At 43.1% G+C, this 19,508-nt stretch overlaps 1 protein-coding gene across 1 annotated transcript in view; it reads left to right on the top strand.

Annotated features, from left to right (window-relative positions):
* Window positions 1–11,501: 11,501 nt before the first annotated feature.
* NIM1K (NIM1 serine/threonine protein kinase) overlaps window positions 11,502–19,508 on the top strand; it is a 22,018-nt gene continuing 14,011 nt past the window's right edge. The window contains exon 1 of the mRNA XM_007461749.1: window positions 11,502–12,480. Within this exon, the coding sequence (XP_007461811.1) occupies window positions 12,189–12,480 (292 nt within the window). The 5' untranslated portion in view covers window positions 11,502–12,188. The remainder of the gene's footprint in view (window positions 12,481–19,508) is intronic.

Genomic DNA, 19,508 nt, shown 5'->3' with positions numbered 1-19,508 from the left:
AGCAGTGCAAGAGTGTTCCCTTTTCTCCACACCCTCTCCAGCATTTATTGTTTCTAGATTTTTTGATGATGGCCATTGTGACTGGTGTGAGGTGATACCTCATTGTAGTTTTGATCTGCATTTCTCTAATGATTAGTGATGTTGAGCATCCTTTCATGTGTTTGTTGGCAATCTGTATATCTTCTTTGGAGAAATGACTATTTAGGTCTTCTGCCCATTTTTGGATTGGGTTGTTTCATTTTTTGATATTGAGCTGCATGAGCTGCTTGTGTACATTGGACATTAATCCTTTGTCAGTTACTTCATTTGCAAATATTTTCTCCCATTCTGAGGGTTGTCTTTCAGTCTTGTTTATGGTTTCCTTTGATGTGCAAAAGCTTTTAAGTTTCACTAGGTCCCATTTGTTTATTTTTGTTTTTGTTTCCATTTCTCTAGGAGGTGGGTCAAAAAGGATCTTGCTGTGATTTATGTCATGGAATGTTCTGCCTATGTTTTCCTCTAAGAGTTTTATAGTATCTGGCCTTACATTTAGGTCTTTAATCCATTTTGAGTATATTTTTGTGTATGGTGTTAGGGAGCGTTCTCATTTCATTCTTTTACATGTAGCTGTCCAGTTTTCCCAGCCCCACTTATTGAAGAGGCTGTCTTTTCTCCACTATATATTCTTGCCTCCTTTATCAAAGATAAGGTGACCATATGTGTGTGGGTTTATCTCTGGGTTTTCTATCCTGTTCCATTGATCTATATTTCTGTTTTTGTGCCAGTACCATACTGTCTTGATTACTGTAGCTTTGAAGTATACTCTGAAGTCAGGGAGTCTGATTCCTCCAGCTCTGTTTTTGTTTCTCAAGATTGCTTTGGCTATTCGGGGTCTTTTGTGTTTCCATACAAATTGTGAAATTTTTTTGTTCTAGTTCTGTGAAAAATGCCATTGGTAGTTTGATAGGGATTGCATTGAATCTGTAGATTGCTTTGGGTAGTGTAGCCATTTCCACAATGTTGATTCTTCCAATCCAAGAACATGAAATATCTCTCCATCTGTTTGTATCATATTTAATTTCTTTCATCAGTGTCTTATAGTTTTCTGAGTACAGGTCTTTTGTCTCCTTAGGTAGGTTTATTCCTAGGTATTTTATTCTTTTTGTTGCAATGGTAAATGGGAGTGTTTTCTTGATTTCACCTTCAGATTTTTCATCATTAGTGTATAGGAATGCTAGAGAATTCTATGCATTAATTTTATATCCTGCTACTTTACCAGATTCATTGATTAGCTCTAGTAGTTTTCTGGTAGCATCTTTTGGATTCTCTATGTATAGAATCATGTCATCTGCAAACAGTGACAGCTTTACTTCTTCTTTTCCGATTTGGATTCCTTTTATTTCTTTTTCTTTCCTGATTGCTGTGGCTAAAACTTCCAAAACTATGTTGAATAATAGTGGTGAGAGTGGGCAACCTTGTCTTATTCCCGATCTTAGTGGAAATGGTTTCAGTTTTTCACCATTGAGAATGATGTTTGCTGTGGGTTTGTCATATACGGCCTTTATTACGTTGAGGTAAGTTCCCTCTGTGCCTACTTTCTGGAGGGTTTTTATCATAAATGGGTGTTGAATTTTGTCAAAAGCTTTTTCTGCATCTATTGAGATGATCATATGGTTTTTCTCCTTCAATTTGTTAATATGGTGTAACACATTGATGGATTTGCATATATTGAAGAATCCTTGCATTCCTGGGGTAAACCCCGCTTGATCATGGTGTATGATTCTTTTAGTGTGCTGTTGGATTCTGTTTGCTAGTATTTTGTTGAGGATTTTTGCATCTATGTTCATCAGTGATATTGGCCTGTAGTTTTCTTTTTTTGTGGCATCCTTGTCTGGTTTTGGTATCAGGGTGATGGTGGCCTCGTAGAATGAATTTGGGAGTGTTCCTCCCTCTGCTGTATTTTGGAAGACTTTGAGAAGGATAGGTGTTAGCTCTTATCTAAATGTTTGATAGAATTCACCTGTGAAGCCATCTGGTCCTGGATTTTTGTTTGTTGGAAGATTTTTTTTTTTTTTTTTTTTTTGCTGTACGAGGGCCTCTCACTGTTGTGGCCTCTCCAGTTGCAGAGCACAGGCCTCCGGACACGCAGGCTCAGCGGCCATGGCTCATGGGTCCAGCCACTCTGCGGCATGTGGGATCTTCCCGGACTGGGGCACGAACCCATGTCCACTGCATCGGCAGGCGGACTCTCAACCACTGCGCCACCAGGGAAGCCCTGTTGGAATATTTTTAATCAGAGTTTCAATTTCAGTGTTTGTTATTGGTCTGTTTATATTTTCTATTTCTTCCTGGTTCAGTCTACAAAGGTTGCACTTTTCTAAGAATTTGTCCATTTCTTCCAGGTTGTCCATTTTATTGGCATAGAGTTGCTTGTAGTAATCGCTCATGATCCTTTGTATTTCTGCAGTGTCAGTTGTTACTTCTCCTTTTTCATTTCTAATTCTATTGATTTGAGTCTCCTGCCTTTTTTTCTTGATGAGTCTGGCTAACGATTTATCAATTTTGTTTATCTTCTCATAGAACCAGCTTTTAGTTTTATTGATCTTTGCTATCATTTCCTTCATTTCATTTTCATTTATTTCTGATCTGATCTTTATGATTTCTTTCCTTCTGCTAACTTTGGGGGGGTTTTGTTCTTCTTTCTCTAATTGCTTTAGGTACAAGTTTAGGTTGTTTATTTGAGCTGTTTCTTGTTTCTTGAGGTAGGGTTGTATTACTATAAACTTCCCTCTTAGAACTGCTTTTGTTGCATCCCATAGGTTTTGGGTCATTGTGTTTTCATTGTCATTTGTTTCTAGGTATTTTTTGATTTCCTCTTTGATTTATTCAGTGAACTCTTGGTATTTAGTAGTGTATTCGTTACCCTCCGTGTGTTTGTATTTTTTACAAATTTTTTCCTGTAATTGATATCTAGTCTCATAGCGTAGTGGTCAGCAAAGATACTTGACGTAATTTCAGTTTTCTTAAGTTTACCAAGGCTTGATTTGTGACCCAAGATATGATCTATCCTGGAGAATGTTCCCTGAGCACTTGAGAAGAAAGTGTAATCTGCTGTTGTTGGATGGTATGTCCTATAAATATCAATTAAGTCCATCTTCTTTAATGTATCATTTAAAGGTTGTGTTTCCTTATTTATTTTCATTTTGGATGATGTGTCCATTGGTGAAAGTGGGGTGTTAAAGTCCCCTACTATGAATGTGTTACTGTCGATTTCCCCTTTTATGGCTGTTAGCATTTGCCTTATGTACTGAGGTGCCCCTAGGTTAGGTGCATAAATATTTACAATTGTTATATCTTCTTCTTGGATTGAACCCTTGATCATTATGTAGTGTCCTTCTTTGTCTCTTGTAATAGTCTTTATTTTAAAGTCTATTTTGTCTGATATAAGAATTGCTACTCCAGCTTTCTTTTGATTCCCATCTGCATGGAATATCTTTTTCCATCCCCTCACTTTCAGTCTGTATGTGTCCTTAGGTCTGAAGTGGGTCTCTTGTAGACAGCATATATACGGGTCTTATTTATTTATTTATTTATTTATTTTAAACATAATTCCTCCATCATTTTGTTTATTTATTTATTTTTGGCTGTGTTGGGTCTTCATTTCTGTGCGAGGGCTTTCTCTAGTTGTGGCAAGCGGGGGCCACTCTTCATCACGGTGCACAGGCCTCTAACTATCGCAGCCTCTCTTGTTGCGGAGCACATGCTCCAGACATGCAGGCTCAGTAATTGTGGCTCACGAGCCTACTTGCTCCGCGGCACGTGGGATCTTCCCAGACCAGGGCTCGAACCCGCGTCCCCTGTATCGGCAGGCAGACTCTCAACCACTGTGCCACCAGGGAAGCCCCCGGGTCTTGTTTTTTATCCATTCAGCCAGTCTGTGTCTTTTAGTTGGAGCGTTTAATCCATTTACATTTAAGGTAGTTATTGATATGTATGTTCCTATTACCATTTTCTTAATTGTTTTGAGTTTGTTATTGTAAGTCTTTTCCTTCTCATGTGTTTCCTGCCTAGAGAAGTTCCTTTAGCATTTGTTGTAGAGCTGGTTTGGTGGTGCTGAATTCTCTTAGCTGTTGCTTGTCTGTAAAGGTTTTAATTTCTCCGTCGAATCTGAATGAGATCCTTGCTGGGTAGAGTAATCTTGGTTGCAGGTTTTTCTCCTTCATCACATTAAATATGTCCTGCTACTCCCTTCTGGCTTGCAGAGTTTCTGCTGAAAGATCAGCTGTTAACCTTATGGGGATTCCCTTGTATGTTAATTGTTGCTTGTCCCTTGCTGTTTTTAATATTTTTTCTTTGTAGTTAATTTTTGTGTGTGTGTGTGCAGTACACAGGCCTCTCACTGTTGTGGCCTCTTCCCATTGTGGAGCACAGGCTTTGGACACGCAGGCTCAGTGGCCATGGCTCACAGGCCCAGCCGCTCCACGGCATGTGGGATCTTCCTGGACTGGAGCACGAACCCGTGTCCCCTGCATTGGCAGGTGGACTCTCAGCCACTGTGCCACCAGGGAAGCCCTGTAGTTAATTTTTGATAGTTTGATTCATATGTGTCTTGGCATGTTTCTGCTTGGATTTATGCTGTATGGGACTCTCTGTGCTTCCTGGACTTGACTATTTCCTTACCCATATTAGGGAAGTTTTCAACTATAATCTCTTCAGTGTTTTCATTGTCATTTGTTTCTAGGTATTTTTTGATTTCCTCTTTGATTTATTCAGTGAACTCTTGGTATTTAGTAGTGTATTCGTTACCCTCCGTGTGTTTGTATTTTTTACAAATTTTTTCCTGTAATTGATATCTAGTCTCATAGCGTAGTGGTCAGCAAAGATACTTGACGTAATTTCAGTTTTCTTAAGTTTACCAAGGCTTGATTTGTGACCCAAGATATGATCTATCCTGGAGAATGTTCCCTGAGCACTTGAGAAGAAAGTGTAATCTGCTGTTGTTGGATGGTATGTCCTATAAATATCAATTAAGTCCATCTTCTTTAATGTATCATTTAAAGGTTGTGTTTCCTTATTTATTTTCATTTTGGATGATGTGTCCATTGGTGAAAGTGGGGTGTTAAAGTCCCCTACTATGAATGTGTTACTGTCGATTTCCCCTTTTATGGCTGTTAGCATTTGCCTTATGTACTGAGGTGCCCCTAGGTTAGGTGCATAAATATTTACAATTGTTATATCTTCTTCTTGGATTGAACCCTTGATCATTATGTAGTGTCCTTCTTTGTCTCTTGTAATAGTCTTTATTTTAAAGTCTATTTTGTCTGATATAAGAATTGCTACTCCAGCTTTCTTTTGATTCCCATCTGCATGGAATATCTTTTTCCATCCCCTCACTTTCAGTCTGTATGTGTCCTTAGGTCTGAAGTGGGTCTCTTGTAGACAGCATATATACGGGTCTTATTTATTTATTTATTTATTTATTTTAAACATAATTCCTCCATCATTTTGTTTATTTATTTATTTTTGGCTGTGTTGGGTCTTCATTTCTGTGCGAGGGCTTTCTCTAGTTGTGGCAAGCGGGGGCCACTCTTCATCACGGTGCACAGGCCTCTAACTATCGCAGCCTCTCTTGTTGCGGAGCACATGCTCCAGACATGCAGGCTCAGTAATTGTGGCTCACGAGCCTACTTGCTCCGCGGCACGTGGGATCTTCCCAGACCAGGGCTCGAACCCGCGTCCCCTGTATCGGCAGGCAGACTCTCAACCACTGTGCCACCAGGGAAGCCCCCGGGTCTTGTTTTTTATCCATTCAGCCAGTCTGTGTCTTTTAGTTGGAGCGTTTAATCCATTTACATTTAAGGTAGTTATTGATATGTATGTTCCTATTACCATTTTCTTAATTGTTTTGAGTTTGTTATTGTAAGTCTTTTCCTTCTCATGTGTTTCCTGCCTAGAGAAGTTCCTTTAGCATTTGTTGTAGAGCTGGTTTGGTGGTGCTGAATTCTCTTAGCTGTTGCTTGTCTGTAAAGGTTTTAATTTCTCCGTCGAATCTGAATGAGATCCTTGCTGGGTAGAGTAATCTTGGTTGCAGGTTTTTCTCCTTCATCACATTAAATATGTCCTGCTACTCCCTTCTGGCTTGCAGAGTTTCTGCTGAAAGATCAGCTGTTAACCTTATGGGGATTCCCTTGTATGTTAATTGTTGCTTGTCCCTTGCTGTTTTTAATATTTTTTCTTTGTAGTTAATTTTTGTGTGTGTGTGTGCAGTACACAGGCCTCTCACTGTTGTGGCCTCTTCCCATTGTGGAGCACAGGCTTTGGACACGCAGGCTCAGTGGCCATGGCTCACAGGCCCAGCCGCTCCACGGCATGTGGGATCTTCCTGGACTGGAGCACGAACCCGTGTCCCCTGCATTGGCAGGTGGACTCTCAGCCACTGTGCCACCAGGGAAGCCCTGTAGTTAATTTTTGATAGTTTGATTCATATGTGTCTTGGCATGTTTCTGCTTGGATTTATGCTGTATGGGACTCTCTGTGCTTCCTGGACTTGACTATTTCCTTACCCATATTAGGGAAGTTTTCAACTATAATCTCTTCAAATATTTTCTCAGTCCCTTTTTTTTCTCTTCTTTTTGGACCCCTATAATTTGAATGTTGGTGCATTTAATGTTGTCCCAGAGGTCTCTGAGATTGTCCTCAATTCTTTTCATTCTTTTGTCTTTATTTTGCTCTGCAGTAGTTATTTCCACTACTTTATCTTCCAGGTCACTTATCCATTCTTCTGCCTCAGTTATTCTTCTATTGATTCCTTCTAGAGAATTTAAATTTCATTTATTGCGTTGTTCATCATTGTTTGTTTGCTCTTTAGTTCTTCTAGGTCCTTGTTAAACATTTCTTGTACTTTCTCCATTCTATTTCCAAGATTTTGGATCATGTTTACTATCATTACTTTGAATTCTTTTTCAGGTAGACTGCCTATTTCCTCTTCATTTGTTTGGTCTGGTGGGTTTTTACCTTGCTCCTTCACCTGCTGTGTATTTCTCTGTGTTCTCATTTTGCTTAACTTACTGTGTTTGGGTTCTCCTTTTTGCAGCCCACAGATTTGTAGTTCCTGTTGTTTTTGGTGTCTGCTCCCAGTGGGTAAGGTTGGTTCAGTGGCTTGTGTAGGCTTCCTGGTGGTGGGGACTAGTTGCCTGTGTTCTGGTGGATGAGGCCTGATCTTGTCTTTCTGGTAGGCAGGACCGCGTCCGGTGGTGTGTTTGTGGGTGTCTGTGACCTTATTATGATTTTAGGCAGCCTCTCTGCTAACGGGTGGGGTTGTGTTCCTCCCTTGCTAGTTGTTTGGCATCAGGTGTCCAGCACTGTAGCTTGCTGGTCATCGAGTGGAGCTGGGTCTTAGCGTTGAGAAAGAGATCTCTGGGAGAGCTTTTGCCGTTTGATATTACGTGGGGCTGGGAGGTCTCTGGTGGACCAATGTCCTGAACTCGACTCTCCCACCTCAGAGGCTCAGGCCTGACACATGGCCAGAGCACCAAGACCCTGTCAGCCACACGGAATCCCTGCCTCACCCCATGGGCGAGCGGCCGATGGGGGTAGGTATGCTTTCTTCCTTTCATTGTGGAGCCTTTCCTCAGGGGTCTGGCACCTCTTGGCTGGACATTCATTCTCAGCAGAAGGCACTTAAATCTGATTGGAAGCTCCTTGCCTGCAAGTGAAACTGGCACCTGGAGGACTGCACAGTAGGTGGTCAGGCGGGTTTTGGGTTGGAGAACCTCCGAAGATGGGTTTCAGGAGGTCTTTTCTCAACCAAAAGAGGAATCCCCTGCCTGGGGGATTATATACATGTTTCCCTTCATTGTGGAAACTCAAGGGTTTAGGGGTGCAGAGAGAAGAGGGAAACAGTGATCCCATAACTGGATCTGAGTTCATGGACTGTCCTGTGCCTTCTGCTCCTGAGCTGGCCTGGGAGTGGGCAGAGAGAGTAGCAAAATGGCTCTGAGGAGAAAAGGGGCTGGGGCTCTCACTGCTCTACATTCAAACAATCCCCATTTTTGGTCTGCTTCAATCCTCCAAACTTTGAGGTAGTTGGTCTCTTATAGTTTGAAGTCTCTTGAGCGTTCAGGAAGGTATATCTCATTGGCGTGTCCAGTTTTGCAGTTTTCTTCACTGTCTTTGCAGAGTCATTAACTACTCCTCACTTTGCTTTCCATCTCCCCCAGATGTGTTGGTATCTTACATCTGCTATTACCTCTCTTACTCTGTTTGTCCTTATGGGTTTTTGCCTTTTTCCCCTCCTATTCCTACTGTGGGGGTTTGGAAGGAAATAGAGATAAATGAAAGCATAAAATTCTGTATTTAACTAGAAGTCCCCAATTATCTTTTGATTTTAAAAACAGTCCATTGGTATTAGACAGTCAGGTGTGGGCAATCTCCCTGTATAACCAAGAGCAAAGCAAACTTTCTGTACACCAATTGTGTAAGATGGCAACATATTACATATTTTTAATTTTCTCTTTAAAGGTAAATACATGCACATGAAAAAAGGTAAATCATATAAAAAGAGTAAATAGTGAAAAATACACACCTTTTTCTCATTCTAGTTCCCAGTCCAACAACTCCCCTCCTCAAATGCAGTAAATATTGTCAGTTTCTCAGGTATACCCTCCTCTTTCTTATACTTCTGATACCACATTATGTAAACTCTACTGACCTCTTAACAATGTATCTTGGATATCATAACTCATTCTTTTTCACAAGTACAATGAATTATTTCACAAATAATCCACTATTTTTGTATATGTATGTATTGTAACTTATTTAACTTGTCCCTACTGACGGGCATTTAATTAATTAATGTCTAGTTTTTTTCCTACAGAACAATGCAGCAGTGAATATCTATCTAGCCATCTTTATATTAGAAATATATATACCTTTGTGAATGTACATGCAGGATAAATTCAAGTGGAATAGCTGAGTCAAAGGATACATACACTTGTCCTTTAATACCTATAGCCAATTGTTCTCCATGCAATTGTACCAATTTATACCCTCTAACAATGAATGAGAGCTCCTGTTTCCCTCTCTAACCAGTGCATTATAATTTGGAGGCTTTGGATTTCTAAGCAGTACTGTAGCAATTTGGATTTCTAAGCAGTACTGTAGCAATTTTGGATTTCTAAGCAGTACTGTAACAAGGATACGTACACTTGTACTTTAATAGCCAGTTGTTCTCCAAGCAATTGTACCAATTTATACCCTCTAACAATGAATGAGAGCTCCTGTTTCCCTCTCAAACCAGTGCATTATAATTTGAAGACTTTGGATTTTTAAGCAGTACAGTAGCAATTCTCAGCTGGATGGTGGAATTCAGACTAAGCTTTCACCTACACAAAAAGGCGGGGCCAGGAATACTATTGGCCAGTAGAAGGTAGCCCAGGCCTTGGAAATGTGGACTGAAATAAGCTTTCTGAAATAATTCAGGTAAATGTTGGGATAGTGTTATGTGTCTATAAATAAAATGTTTACCTCTACTCAATAGATCATACCTGAATGTAACGATCAATCAGTTGGTAAGTTAATTCATTCCTTCTTCAACAAATGCTTATCATACAACTTCCAGGCACTGGGCTGAGCCCTGGGAGTTCGAAGAATAAGGTGCAGGTTCCTGCCCTGCAGGTGCTTATCTAGTTGGGGTTGGTAATGACAGCACCGTGGTGAGGCACTGGGAGAGAGGCAAGCCTGGAGTCCTGAGCAAGGCCCAGGAAGGACACAGAGCCAAGAAGTTCTGGAACCTGCTGGAACACGAGGGGATCGAGCACTGCATCCTGTCGAAAGGCCTTACTCTCTTTGCGTAGGTGAAGCTAAAGTTTCTTTCAGAATTAAAATTGTTACACCACTTCTTGCCTGCGTGGTCTCTTTCTGCCAGGGGTCTGAGGAGATCTTTGTAGAGCTTCTTAATCTGAAGTACATCCCTTAAAACTGGATGCAGATTAGGTGTGCGTGCTTTTTCCTGGGGATAGGGTCACAGGCTTCATCAGAATCTCAAAGGAGTGTGCAACTCCAGGAGGCTTAAGAACCAGTGGCTTAGATTTTCCTCAAGCGAATTCAGGCTCTTTCACCTTAAAGTGTCTTTTAAAACACCCTACTCAGACTCTAGCCTAGAGATGTGTGTGGTTACTAATACCTGGCCCCTTTTAAACCTCTGTCCTTTATCCTTCATCCAGCTTCCCCTCCCCCATGCAGAAATAGGCACAGTGATGGGTAGCCTCCCACCACTCCTCTTTCCTGTCCTTGTTTCTCTTTATTCAGCAACCCCATACTTAAACACAATTACAGTGTAAGCAATCCTGTACCTAACTGTAATAATGTGATATCATCAAACAGAATTGGGAATTCCCATTTCCAAGGCAGTCTCTCATGTTTTCGCTCAGGTTTTTTGGTTTGGAATGCTCAAGTCCAAAAATCGAGTTCAGCGCACATTTAGCAAACACTTTCTTTATTTAGGACATCGTGCTCCATGCTGAGGGAGAGAGGAGGAAGAACAGGATATAGAGATGAATTAAACCTGGTTCCCACCTTCAGGGAGAGGAGACCTGTTGGAAATTGTACAGAGTGCTGTGGGGATCCAGAGAGGAAGTGATTATTTCTTACTGGAGGCTGCATGGAAGAAAGTCATGAAGATATTCTATCTGGGCAGTATTTCTCATCACTGAGGAGGCCATAGACTTTTGCTCTCCAGTAACATTACCGTTTCTGATCCTTCAAAATGAGCTGCTGGGCCTGGAGGCTGACACCTGATTAGAAATACCTAGAAAATAAGCCTAGGAGAAAAATTAGCCGGTGTATGAGAACGTACAGTGTAAAGGAAATATAACACATTGTTATTCGAATCAGTGTAAGAACTTTTGAAAACTGATAGGAAATCTTTGTCATTATGATGATCGTGTTATCATTTTATTTCAAAATTTGACATCGTGGTCACTTTATTTTATAAAGGATGCAACCAGAAAAGCTGACAGATTTTACTAAAGACATTTCCACTGTACCTACCAATTCCTTTTTGTTTTTTGGCCGTGACACGTGGCTCGTGGGATCAAACCCTGGCCCCCAGTTTAATCTTAGATGATTTTGACTCCAAAAACTCTTCCCCGGCAGTGGAAGTGTGGAGTCCTAACCACTGGACCGCCAGGGAATTCCCTACTGTATTATTATTTTAAAAGTCTGTCTCCAAAGCAAGCCAGAAAGAGAAGTAGAAAAATTATTTTGCTAGAAATATTTACAGGCTGTGAGGGCTTTTCTGAAATGTAGATCGAGGAGTGTGTGTGCGTACATTTTCTTCTTACTAAATCATATGTGATCAAGCATTTACTACTGATATGAGTCATAACTGAAATTTGTAGAGTGCTTTTAGACTGGTGCTTCCCAAGCAGTTTCACATTCATTATAAATCCTGTACTGTACATTAGCATATGGGCTAATACATTTCCTTATTCTCTGTTCTTAGGATGAAGTGGCACCCACCAAATTTTTGAGACAGCTCACAGCTTAGAGGAAGGCTCATCTAAATAAAGGCTGGCTAAAGTGGCATTGCAGGGATTTAATCCTCCTCTGGCTGCCCATGTGACCAGAAGGCTGATTTGCAAGTTTCTTCTTTCCTGGGGTCCAGATTATCAGGTCTCCGGGGCCCTGCAACTTGACAGCAAAAGTGCAAAATGAAGAAAATCAGAGATTCGCGCCTGCAGCAGGGAACTGCGGGCCTCTGCGGGGCTTTTCCACACCAGAGCAAAAGATTCTCTGGCCATCAAAGGAAATAGCAAACTGGAGCCTTTGTTTTGGGACACAGCCACCTACCACAGAGCACCAGCACGGCCAGCCAGAAAGTTCTTGGAGCCTGATCAGGGAAGCGGCTCTGGTACCTGGACGTGTGCCTGATGGTCCAGTTAGAGCTGGCAAGTTCAGCGTGAAGGAAGGTCTCGAGTGAGGCCGGCTTCGGGCTTGGCTGGTAGGCGGTTCTGGCATTGGCCTCTGCCCTCCCCCGGCTGAAGCTGAGAAGGGGGGTTGCACCTTCAAGAGTCTTTTCCGGGCTCTCAAGGACACAGGGCTCTGGCAGTCAACTCCCATCTCCCACCCGCCGGGCGCCTTCGTCCCCTCCCCGGCCTGCCCCCCATCGGTGCCTCTGCTGAGATGGAAACGTGGGCCTGCGGAGGACGATGACTGCCTTGTATGTGAATGGAGGCGGCCTGGAGAACACCCACTATGCCAGGTGGGACCGGCGAGAGAGCGTGGAGAGTGGCGGTCAGACGGAGTGCACCAAGGAGGACAGAGAGGGACAGCCTCGCCAGCTGACACCCTTCGAGAAGCTGACCCAGGACATGTCCCAAGACCAGAAGGTGGTGAGGGAGATCACTCTGGGGAAACGGATCGGCTTTTACCGCATCCGAGGGGAAATCGGAAGTGGGAACTTTTCCCAGGTCAAGCTCGGGATTCACTCCTTAACCAAAGGTAGGATCCCAACCTCCACGGGTGTTGCCCAGGGTGTTGGGAGCTGGTTGGGGGTCGGGTTAGGAGTCCAGGGCCAAGGAGGCAGGTGAGGCGTCATCACTGAGCCCCTGCTAAGTGCAAGTCCTATGCCGGCCGCCGGCCATTGTTGCCGCAGTTCATTTTCACAGCGATGGTGTGAGCTCAGTATTTTTATTTCACTTTATAGATAAGGAAACTAAGATCCAAAGACGTCAAACGCGGCTTTAGCAGTTTAACCTTAGATGATTTTGACTCCAAAAATTCTCCCACTATAGCATGCAGGTGAACTCACTCAAACAGTGAGGGCAATCTGTCCTCTCCAGTTACACCTTGGAGAAGCGGAGGGGAGCGTGGCTTGGTTCCAAGGCCACTCGTATTCCGGGTCCTTATTTGTAACTTCTGTTTGTGTTTGTTTGTCAATACCAGTGGCACAGGGGACCTCCCGGATGGTCAGTGGATAGCGGGGTCCAGCCTCTCCTCCTTACCAGAGGCTGCTGCTTCTGTTAGGTTTGGGGAAAAGGGACTTGACCTCAAGAACTCCTCTGCTTCAGTCTGCTCGGTACTAGTTCTCATTGTTGTTAGCTCCTTGCTTGCTACCAAACAGCCACGCTTGCTTGGTTGCTGGTCACTCTGGATTCTAGACCAGCAGTGCCCACCGCTCTGGCCTCAGAGAGGAGCTGTGTGGAGAGACCAGCAGCCCTTTGCTGCCCAACCCATGTGGGCATTTCTCCAAGTTACCTCTAATTTAGCTAACTAAGCCTGGAGATAGTCATAACGGAGTCACAGGACAGAGAAAGAATGCCTGCAACTCGGTATAATCTACAGACTTCCTAAAGCCCATGGGCTCTGCCCTCTCCCTGAGAGTCCCATACTGACATTTATTCTCCTTGCACTCAGGCTGCCACCACGTCTCCAGGGCTGCGCTTTCTCGTGTCAGAGTTTTGTTTTCTTTTCTTCTCCAACCCCCAATCCCATTCCCCGCTCATCCCTGTTTGGTCCCTGTGAAGAAAGTACTACAACCTCCTCTACCTACACACACACACACACACACACACACACGCACGCACGCACATGCGTGCACACACGCCCAAGTCACTGGAGCTCCAAGTCCCCTTCTATCTTGCTCTGAGCCCGAGTGTCTGGGTTCATGCCTACTCACCTTACCTACCTGGGGACATTACAGCGCTCCTGTGAGCCCTCAGGTTCCTCCCTGACAAAATGCAGCCAGTAGCATTGCTTACGTTACTCATAAAAGCAGCTCTAGGGGCTGCGACTCACATCTAATTGGGAAAGATGTTGCTTTTCAATAGTCTAGAGCAAGAGTGAAAGACAACATAAAACACATAAGGAGATGAGGGGCCAGAAATTGAGAGGAAGACATGAACAGGAAGTAGAGAGGAGAAGTTGCATAAGGGCAAACCAGGAGAGGAATTCAGAAAGGGGAGAGTGTCCGTTGTGGCAGAGAGGTCACAGGGGCTAAAGTCTGAGCACAGCATGTTGGAACTGCTTCCCGAGTGTAGGTTCAGATATTAGATTCTAGTGGAGACGATAGGATAGTGGAAAGGACATGTGCTTCAGAATCAGACAAATCTGTTCAGATCCTCATTCAGTCACTTACTAGGTATCTGACTTCATGCATATTACTTAGCCTTTTTGGTCCTCAGTTGCCTCAGATGTAAAATAGAGATAATGATTCTTATCTTAGAGTTGTTGGGGAAATTAGGAATAATATATATGAAGTACATGGCACAGAGTAGCCACTCAATAAATGGTAGCTATCATTGTTCAAGTCTATTTTTTTACTTAAAACTATTTCAGAAGGAAATTTGATATTAAAGTCGTGAAAACCCATGAATAGAAGGTAGTGGTAAAAATAAATACAATGCACACAAATTTCAAAGTTCTGTTTATTTATTTTTCCAGCTTTATTGAGATGTAATTGACATATAATATCATGTAAGTTTAAGGCATACAATGTTCTGATTTTATATATGTATATATTATGAAATGATTACCACAATAAGGTCATTTAACACACTCACCACCTCATATAGTTACAATTTCGTATGTGTGTGGTGAGAACTTTTAAAATCTATTCTCTTAGCAACTTGCAAAATATGTTAAAGGGGGCCTTCCCTGGCAGTCCAGTGGTTAGGACTCCACACTTCCACGGCAGGGGGCATGGGTTTGATCCCTGGTGGGGGAATTAAGATCCCGCAAGCTGCACAGCATGGCCAAAAAAATAAAATAAAATTTAAAGGAAACTTACGAAGTGACTGAAAGTAATTTAAAACATGCCAAAAACCCATCTGTGAGTTTCTCTTTACCTTACTTAGGAGAGTGAAGGGAGAACTGATACAGAAATAACATTTTTATGCTGTGTTTCAGTGTCATTTAAGGCTGTTTTCATGCACTAAAATCACTGCATGCCCCATGAGTGTTCAAGGTTCCAGTTCAGGAAACACTGACCTCATCTAGCCCTCCTGAATTTTACAAATGGGGAGACGGAGGCTCAGAAGTGGCTGTCCCGAGGTCACGGCAGAGACAGGGTTAGAACCCAGCTTCCTTTTCGCTGCAAGCTACCTCGGGATTTTGATGCAGGGTGGAGGGGGCAGCTCTTTCACATGCTGCCCTGGACAAGCCGACCAAGTGGGCTACCACTGCCTTCTTCAGCCCCAGACCCCCGCCAGACCCCACCCTGCTCACCAGCCATTCTCCTTCTTGGCAGCCGGACTGCCGAGGAGGGATCCTGCCCTCCAATGCCTGCAGCAGGGAAGCAGGGGACAATGCGCAAGTCTTAGAGTGTATAACCAAGACTCAGAAGCAGCACCTACCTTCTGCCCGCCCTCCCTGTTCAGACAGTGTGTAAGAGAGAGCAGCACCTTGCCTTGAAGGTGGCAGAAGGTAGTGCAATATTGTGGAAAGATATCAGCTTTGGAGTCAGCCAGACCTGCGTGGAATTCCAATTCTTTTTTCCTCTAGCTGTGTGACCCCCAAACAAGTTATTTTACCATTCTATGCCACAATTTCCTTATGTATACGTGAAGAAAATATATCAGCTGCCTAGGATTGCTAGGAGGAGTGAATTTTAAAAAGATATAATATACTGAATATTTACCATGTACCTAGACAGAGCATGTAGCAAGTATTCATTAAGTGCCAGTATTAGTCTGCTTTCAAAAAAGTCCAGGTCCTTTAGGCCTGTGTGAGTCACACATCATTCGTTTCATGGGACAGAAGCCGACTCAGATGAGCTCACGCTGACAGGGTGACTTGTGTGCAGGGGAATTTTGTGGCTGCTCAGCAGGGAGGTAGAGGCACGTTTCAAGGATGGAGGTTACCCTCTCCATCTCCCCTTTCTCTGGGGTTGCGCAGCTTCTCATTCCTACTTCGTACTTCTTTCTGCAGAGTGGCCTTCTCTGCTTAATTATCCAAAGGCATATGGCCAAGAATGATTGTTTCCAGTCCCATATCTACATAACCTCTCAGCTTTATCCCATCTCCATCCCACTCGTTTCATTCTATTTCAGCTCAGATTTTGAAAAGAGAATATAATTGCTCACTGACCAGCCGGTGATGGGCCACCGCTGAGTCAAGGGCCTGCCTATGTCAAGTCAGCTGCAGCCTTCCGGGTCACACGACCCACTGCACTGTCAGCAGGGCCCGAGGTCCAAAGAAGCGTCTCTGAGATGGGAGAGTGGAGAACACAGTAAATTGACTGACATACCATCACCGCGACGATAACCAGCTAAGCAGGGAAACCACCACAAGCCAGGAGCAGGAGAGCGTCTAATTCCTTAGACAGACTGTTACGTGAGGAGGACAGAAGAAAGAGGAAGGACCACAATTGGTGTTTACATAGTGACTTGCTTCTTGAATGCCAAAGGCGAAGCCTGTCGTATTACAGAATTCACTTAATTCTAGTCTCTTGAGTTTCAGAGAATGCGGTGTTTTCCTGCTGTGTGGATGGGGGCCTCAGTGGCCTCACTATCATGCTCTCCTCACTCCTAAACCGCCACAGAGCAGCCCTATTGTCAAAGGCTCAATGTCAGCCTCTGCTTATGGGATGGGATGGGATGGGTGCACAAAAGGAGAGGAAAGCCAAAAGTACGGGCAGAGGAAAAATCAGTTCAACAAGCACGTTTACACAAGCCAGAAAATGTTAACAGCAGGTCATTGTGCACGTTGTACTGATGCAACAGGAAAATGAATCCCAGACTTCGCCTCCCAACTTGCAGACTCATCCCGGGATGGCCTCATCCTGGTACCGTGCTCATCTCTCTTCTGGGTTCTATCAGAAGTGAGCCCAGGAAAGAGTAGAAAGGTGAGGACAAAAGGAACTGAGAGTGTGAAGGAGGGGAGACCCAGATGTGAATCGATGTGGGGATGAAGAAAGAGACGGGCGGTGTAGGTACTAGGAAGTGAGAACTCTGGGAAGATGACAGAGGCAAGACTGGAAGATTGTGACTTATGAAAAGAGGGAGAACGTTAGGCTACCGGGAGCAGACTGGGATGGAAAGACAGGGGGACATTCCTCTAAAATCTTTACCTCTGCAATGGAAGGAGATTTATCAGGGCGTGGTTTAGCCTTGCTGGGAATTACAAATACCCTGTCCCATTACCAGGCCATGTCAGATGACATAGTCTGAAGAGCGATTTGTATAAATACGGTTCCCATACAAAGCCAGCTTGCCAAGAATTGTCATTAGGTTTTCTAGGAAATATGGGCAACCTGGATAAGATAAAGGAGGAGATTCCCAGGGAAGCGGAGGGTTTCTGTGCCAGGGGCAGCTCCCAAGACAGTAGTTTAAAAAAAGACACCAGCTGCTCTGGATCCCTAAAGAGAAGGCTCCAGTATACGCCCCTGCTGGCTGGAGTTTATTTTTATAGCTAATGGCTCAGATTCTCCTGGGCCTTGCAAGCTGATAGGGCAGGCTGAAGCCATCATGAGTCCCCTTTTAGGCTGATTAGAAATTTCTCAAAAGACATGACGCACTCGGCTTCTGAATATTTTATGTCCCATCTGTTGCCTCAAACAAAAGTAAAAGAGGCCATGGGTGCCTGTCCCTTTCTCTGTTGCTGTCCTTTCTGACCCCTCCATCCCTGGTCTTCTCTGTTACTCTAGTCTCATGTTTCTAGAAGCCTTTCTTCTTCTCTCTCAATTTATTTATGCATTGGTTCATTCATTCTTTTTTAAAAAATATAATAAACTCTCTTGTGCCTTACAGAGATGAATAAGATACAGCTCTTGCCTGATAGGAACTCGCAGTAGGTAACGGAGACAGACAGGAAACAATTGATAAGTGCTGTCACATGGTGAGGTTACAAAGGGTGTGCTCGACTGTGGCTGAAATCAGGAAAGGGTCAATTGATCAGGAAAGGCTTGCATTAGGTCTTGAGGTTTGCGGAGAAATAATGCAGGACACAGAGGAAAGGGAACTCCAGTCAGAGAGAGAGGATGTAAAGTGACTGGAGGTATGAGCCAGGGTGCGGAGTGTTTGGAGATTTAAGAGTAGTTCAATGAGGCTAGTGCATGGGATGCACCCACAGAGTAGTGGGAGATATGGTGGGTGATGTAGGCAGGGACTAGATCATGGAGAATCTTCTTGCATATTTGGATTTTGTCATTTATGTATCAGGAAGCCATTGAAGAGCTTTAAGCAAGCAATTAATAAAATGATTAACTATTAATTATTTCAGTGAGGAAAGGGAATTGAAGTTGGGACATGACAAGAGTCAGGCATGTCAGAATAAAATATTTGTCTAATGATCCAGATGAACGATGATGTCCACCTCAACTAAGGAAGTGACAGTGAGGATGGAGAGAAGGGGATGCATTTGAAAACTATTTAGAGTATTAGTGGTCAACTGCATGGGGGAAAGCAGGAGAGGACAGGGACGGGAAGAAGTAAAGATGACTCCCAGGTTTCCAGCCTTAATGACTTAGCAGTGAATAGTGAATACAGGAGAAGTGGATTTGAGAGTGCAGATCTGGAAGCACTGACTTGGAGGTACATGGAGGTCAAGTAAAGGAGCCCAATGACCATCTTGGAACCCAAGAGAAAGTGTGCATGAGAAATAAAGATTTGGGGCCTAACAGATCTGGGGTATAGTGAAAGTCTTGTATGTCCTGGTCATAGGCTCCTTGGTGTCAGACATTTATCATATTGATCCTTAGACTTCCCCCACATTCATTATAACTAATAAATATTCAACAAATACTTGGTGAATTAAGTTAGTATAATAACTTCCCCGGAAAGTCCAGTAGTGGTGGGAAGAGATATGGGAGGGAGCAATGCATGGCAGTACCCTCTGGTGGGTTCTTCATGCTATAATCTCCTAGAAGGACAGGGCTGGGGGACTCACACAGGCTCTAGTAAAGCTTAACCGAGAAGGCCCAGTGGTTTTGAAAAAGGGGTCCCTCCTCTTGAGTACATTCATTAAAACAGCAGTTTAAAATTATGTTTTCTGGATGCACCTAGAGATTATCATACTAAGTGAAGTAAGGCAGAAGAAGAAAGACAAATACCATATGATATCACTTAGATGTGGAATCTAAAATATGCCACAAATGAACATATCTATGAGATAGAAACAGACTCACAGATGTAGAGAACAGACTTGCAGTTGCCAAGGGGGAGGGGGTATGGGGGAGGAATGGACTGGGAGTTTGCTGTTAGTAAATGCAAACTATTATGTATAGAATGGTCCTACTGTATAGCACAGGAGACTATATTCAATATCCTGGGATAAACCATAATGGAAAAGAATATAAAAAAGGCTTTGCTATACAGCAGAAACTAATGCAATATTATAAATCAACTATACTTCAATAAAAAAGTAAATTAAAAATAAATAAAATTATGTTTTCTTACTTTAAGAATGGTTAGTTATTGGCTTTGGTGAATCCATCCTAAAAATAAATTCAGTATTACTATAACAAAAAAAAGTTCCCTATTTGTAATGCAAAGGACTCAAAATAATTTATATGCTCCAATGGTGCAGGAATG

Source organism: Lipotes vexillifer, unplaced genomic scaffold, assembly GCF_000442215.2.
Source record: "Lipotes vexillifer unplaced genomic scaffold, Lipotes_vexillifer_v1.1 scaffold1361, whole genome shotgun sequence".
NCBI classification, from domain to species: Eukaryota; Metazoa; Chordata; class Mammalia; order Artiodactyla; family Lipotidae; genus Lipotes; species Lipotes vexillifer.
This window is presented reverse-complemented; position numbering and strand designations above follow the sequence as displayed.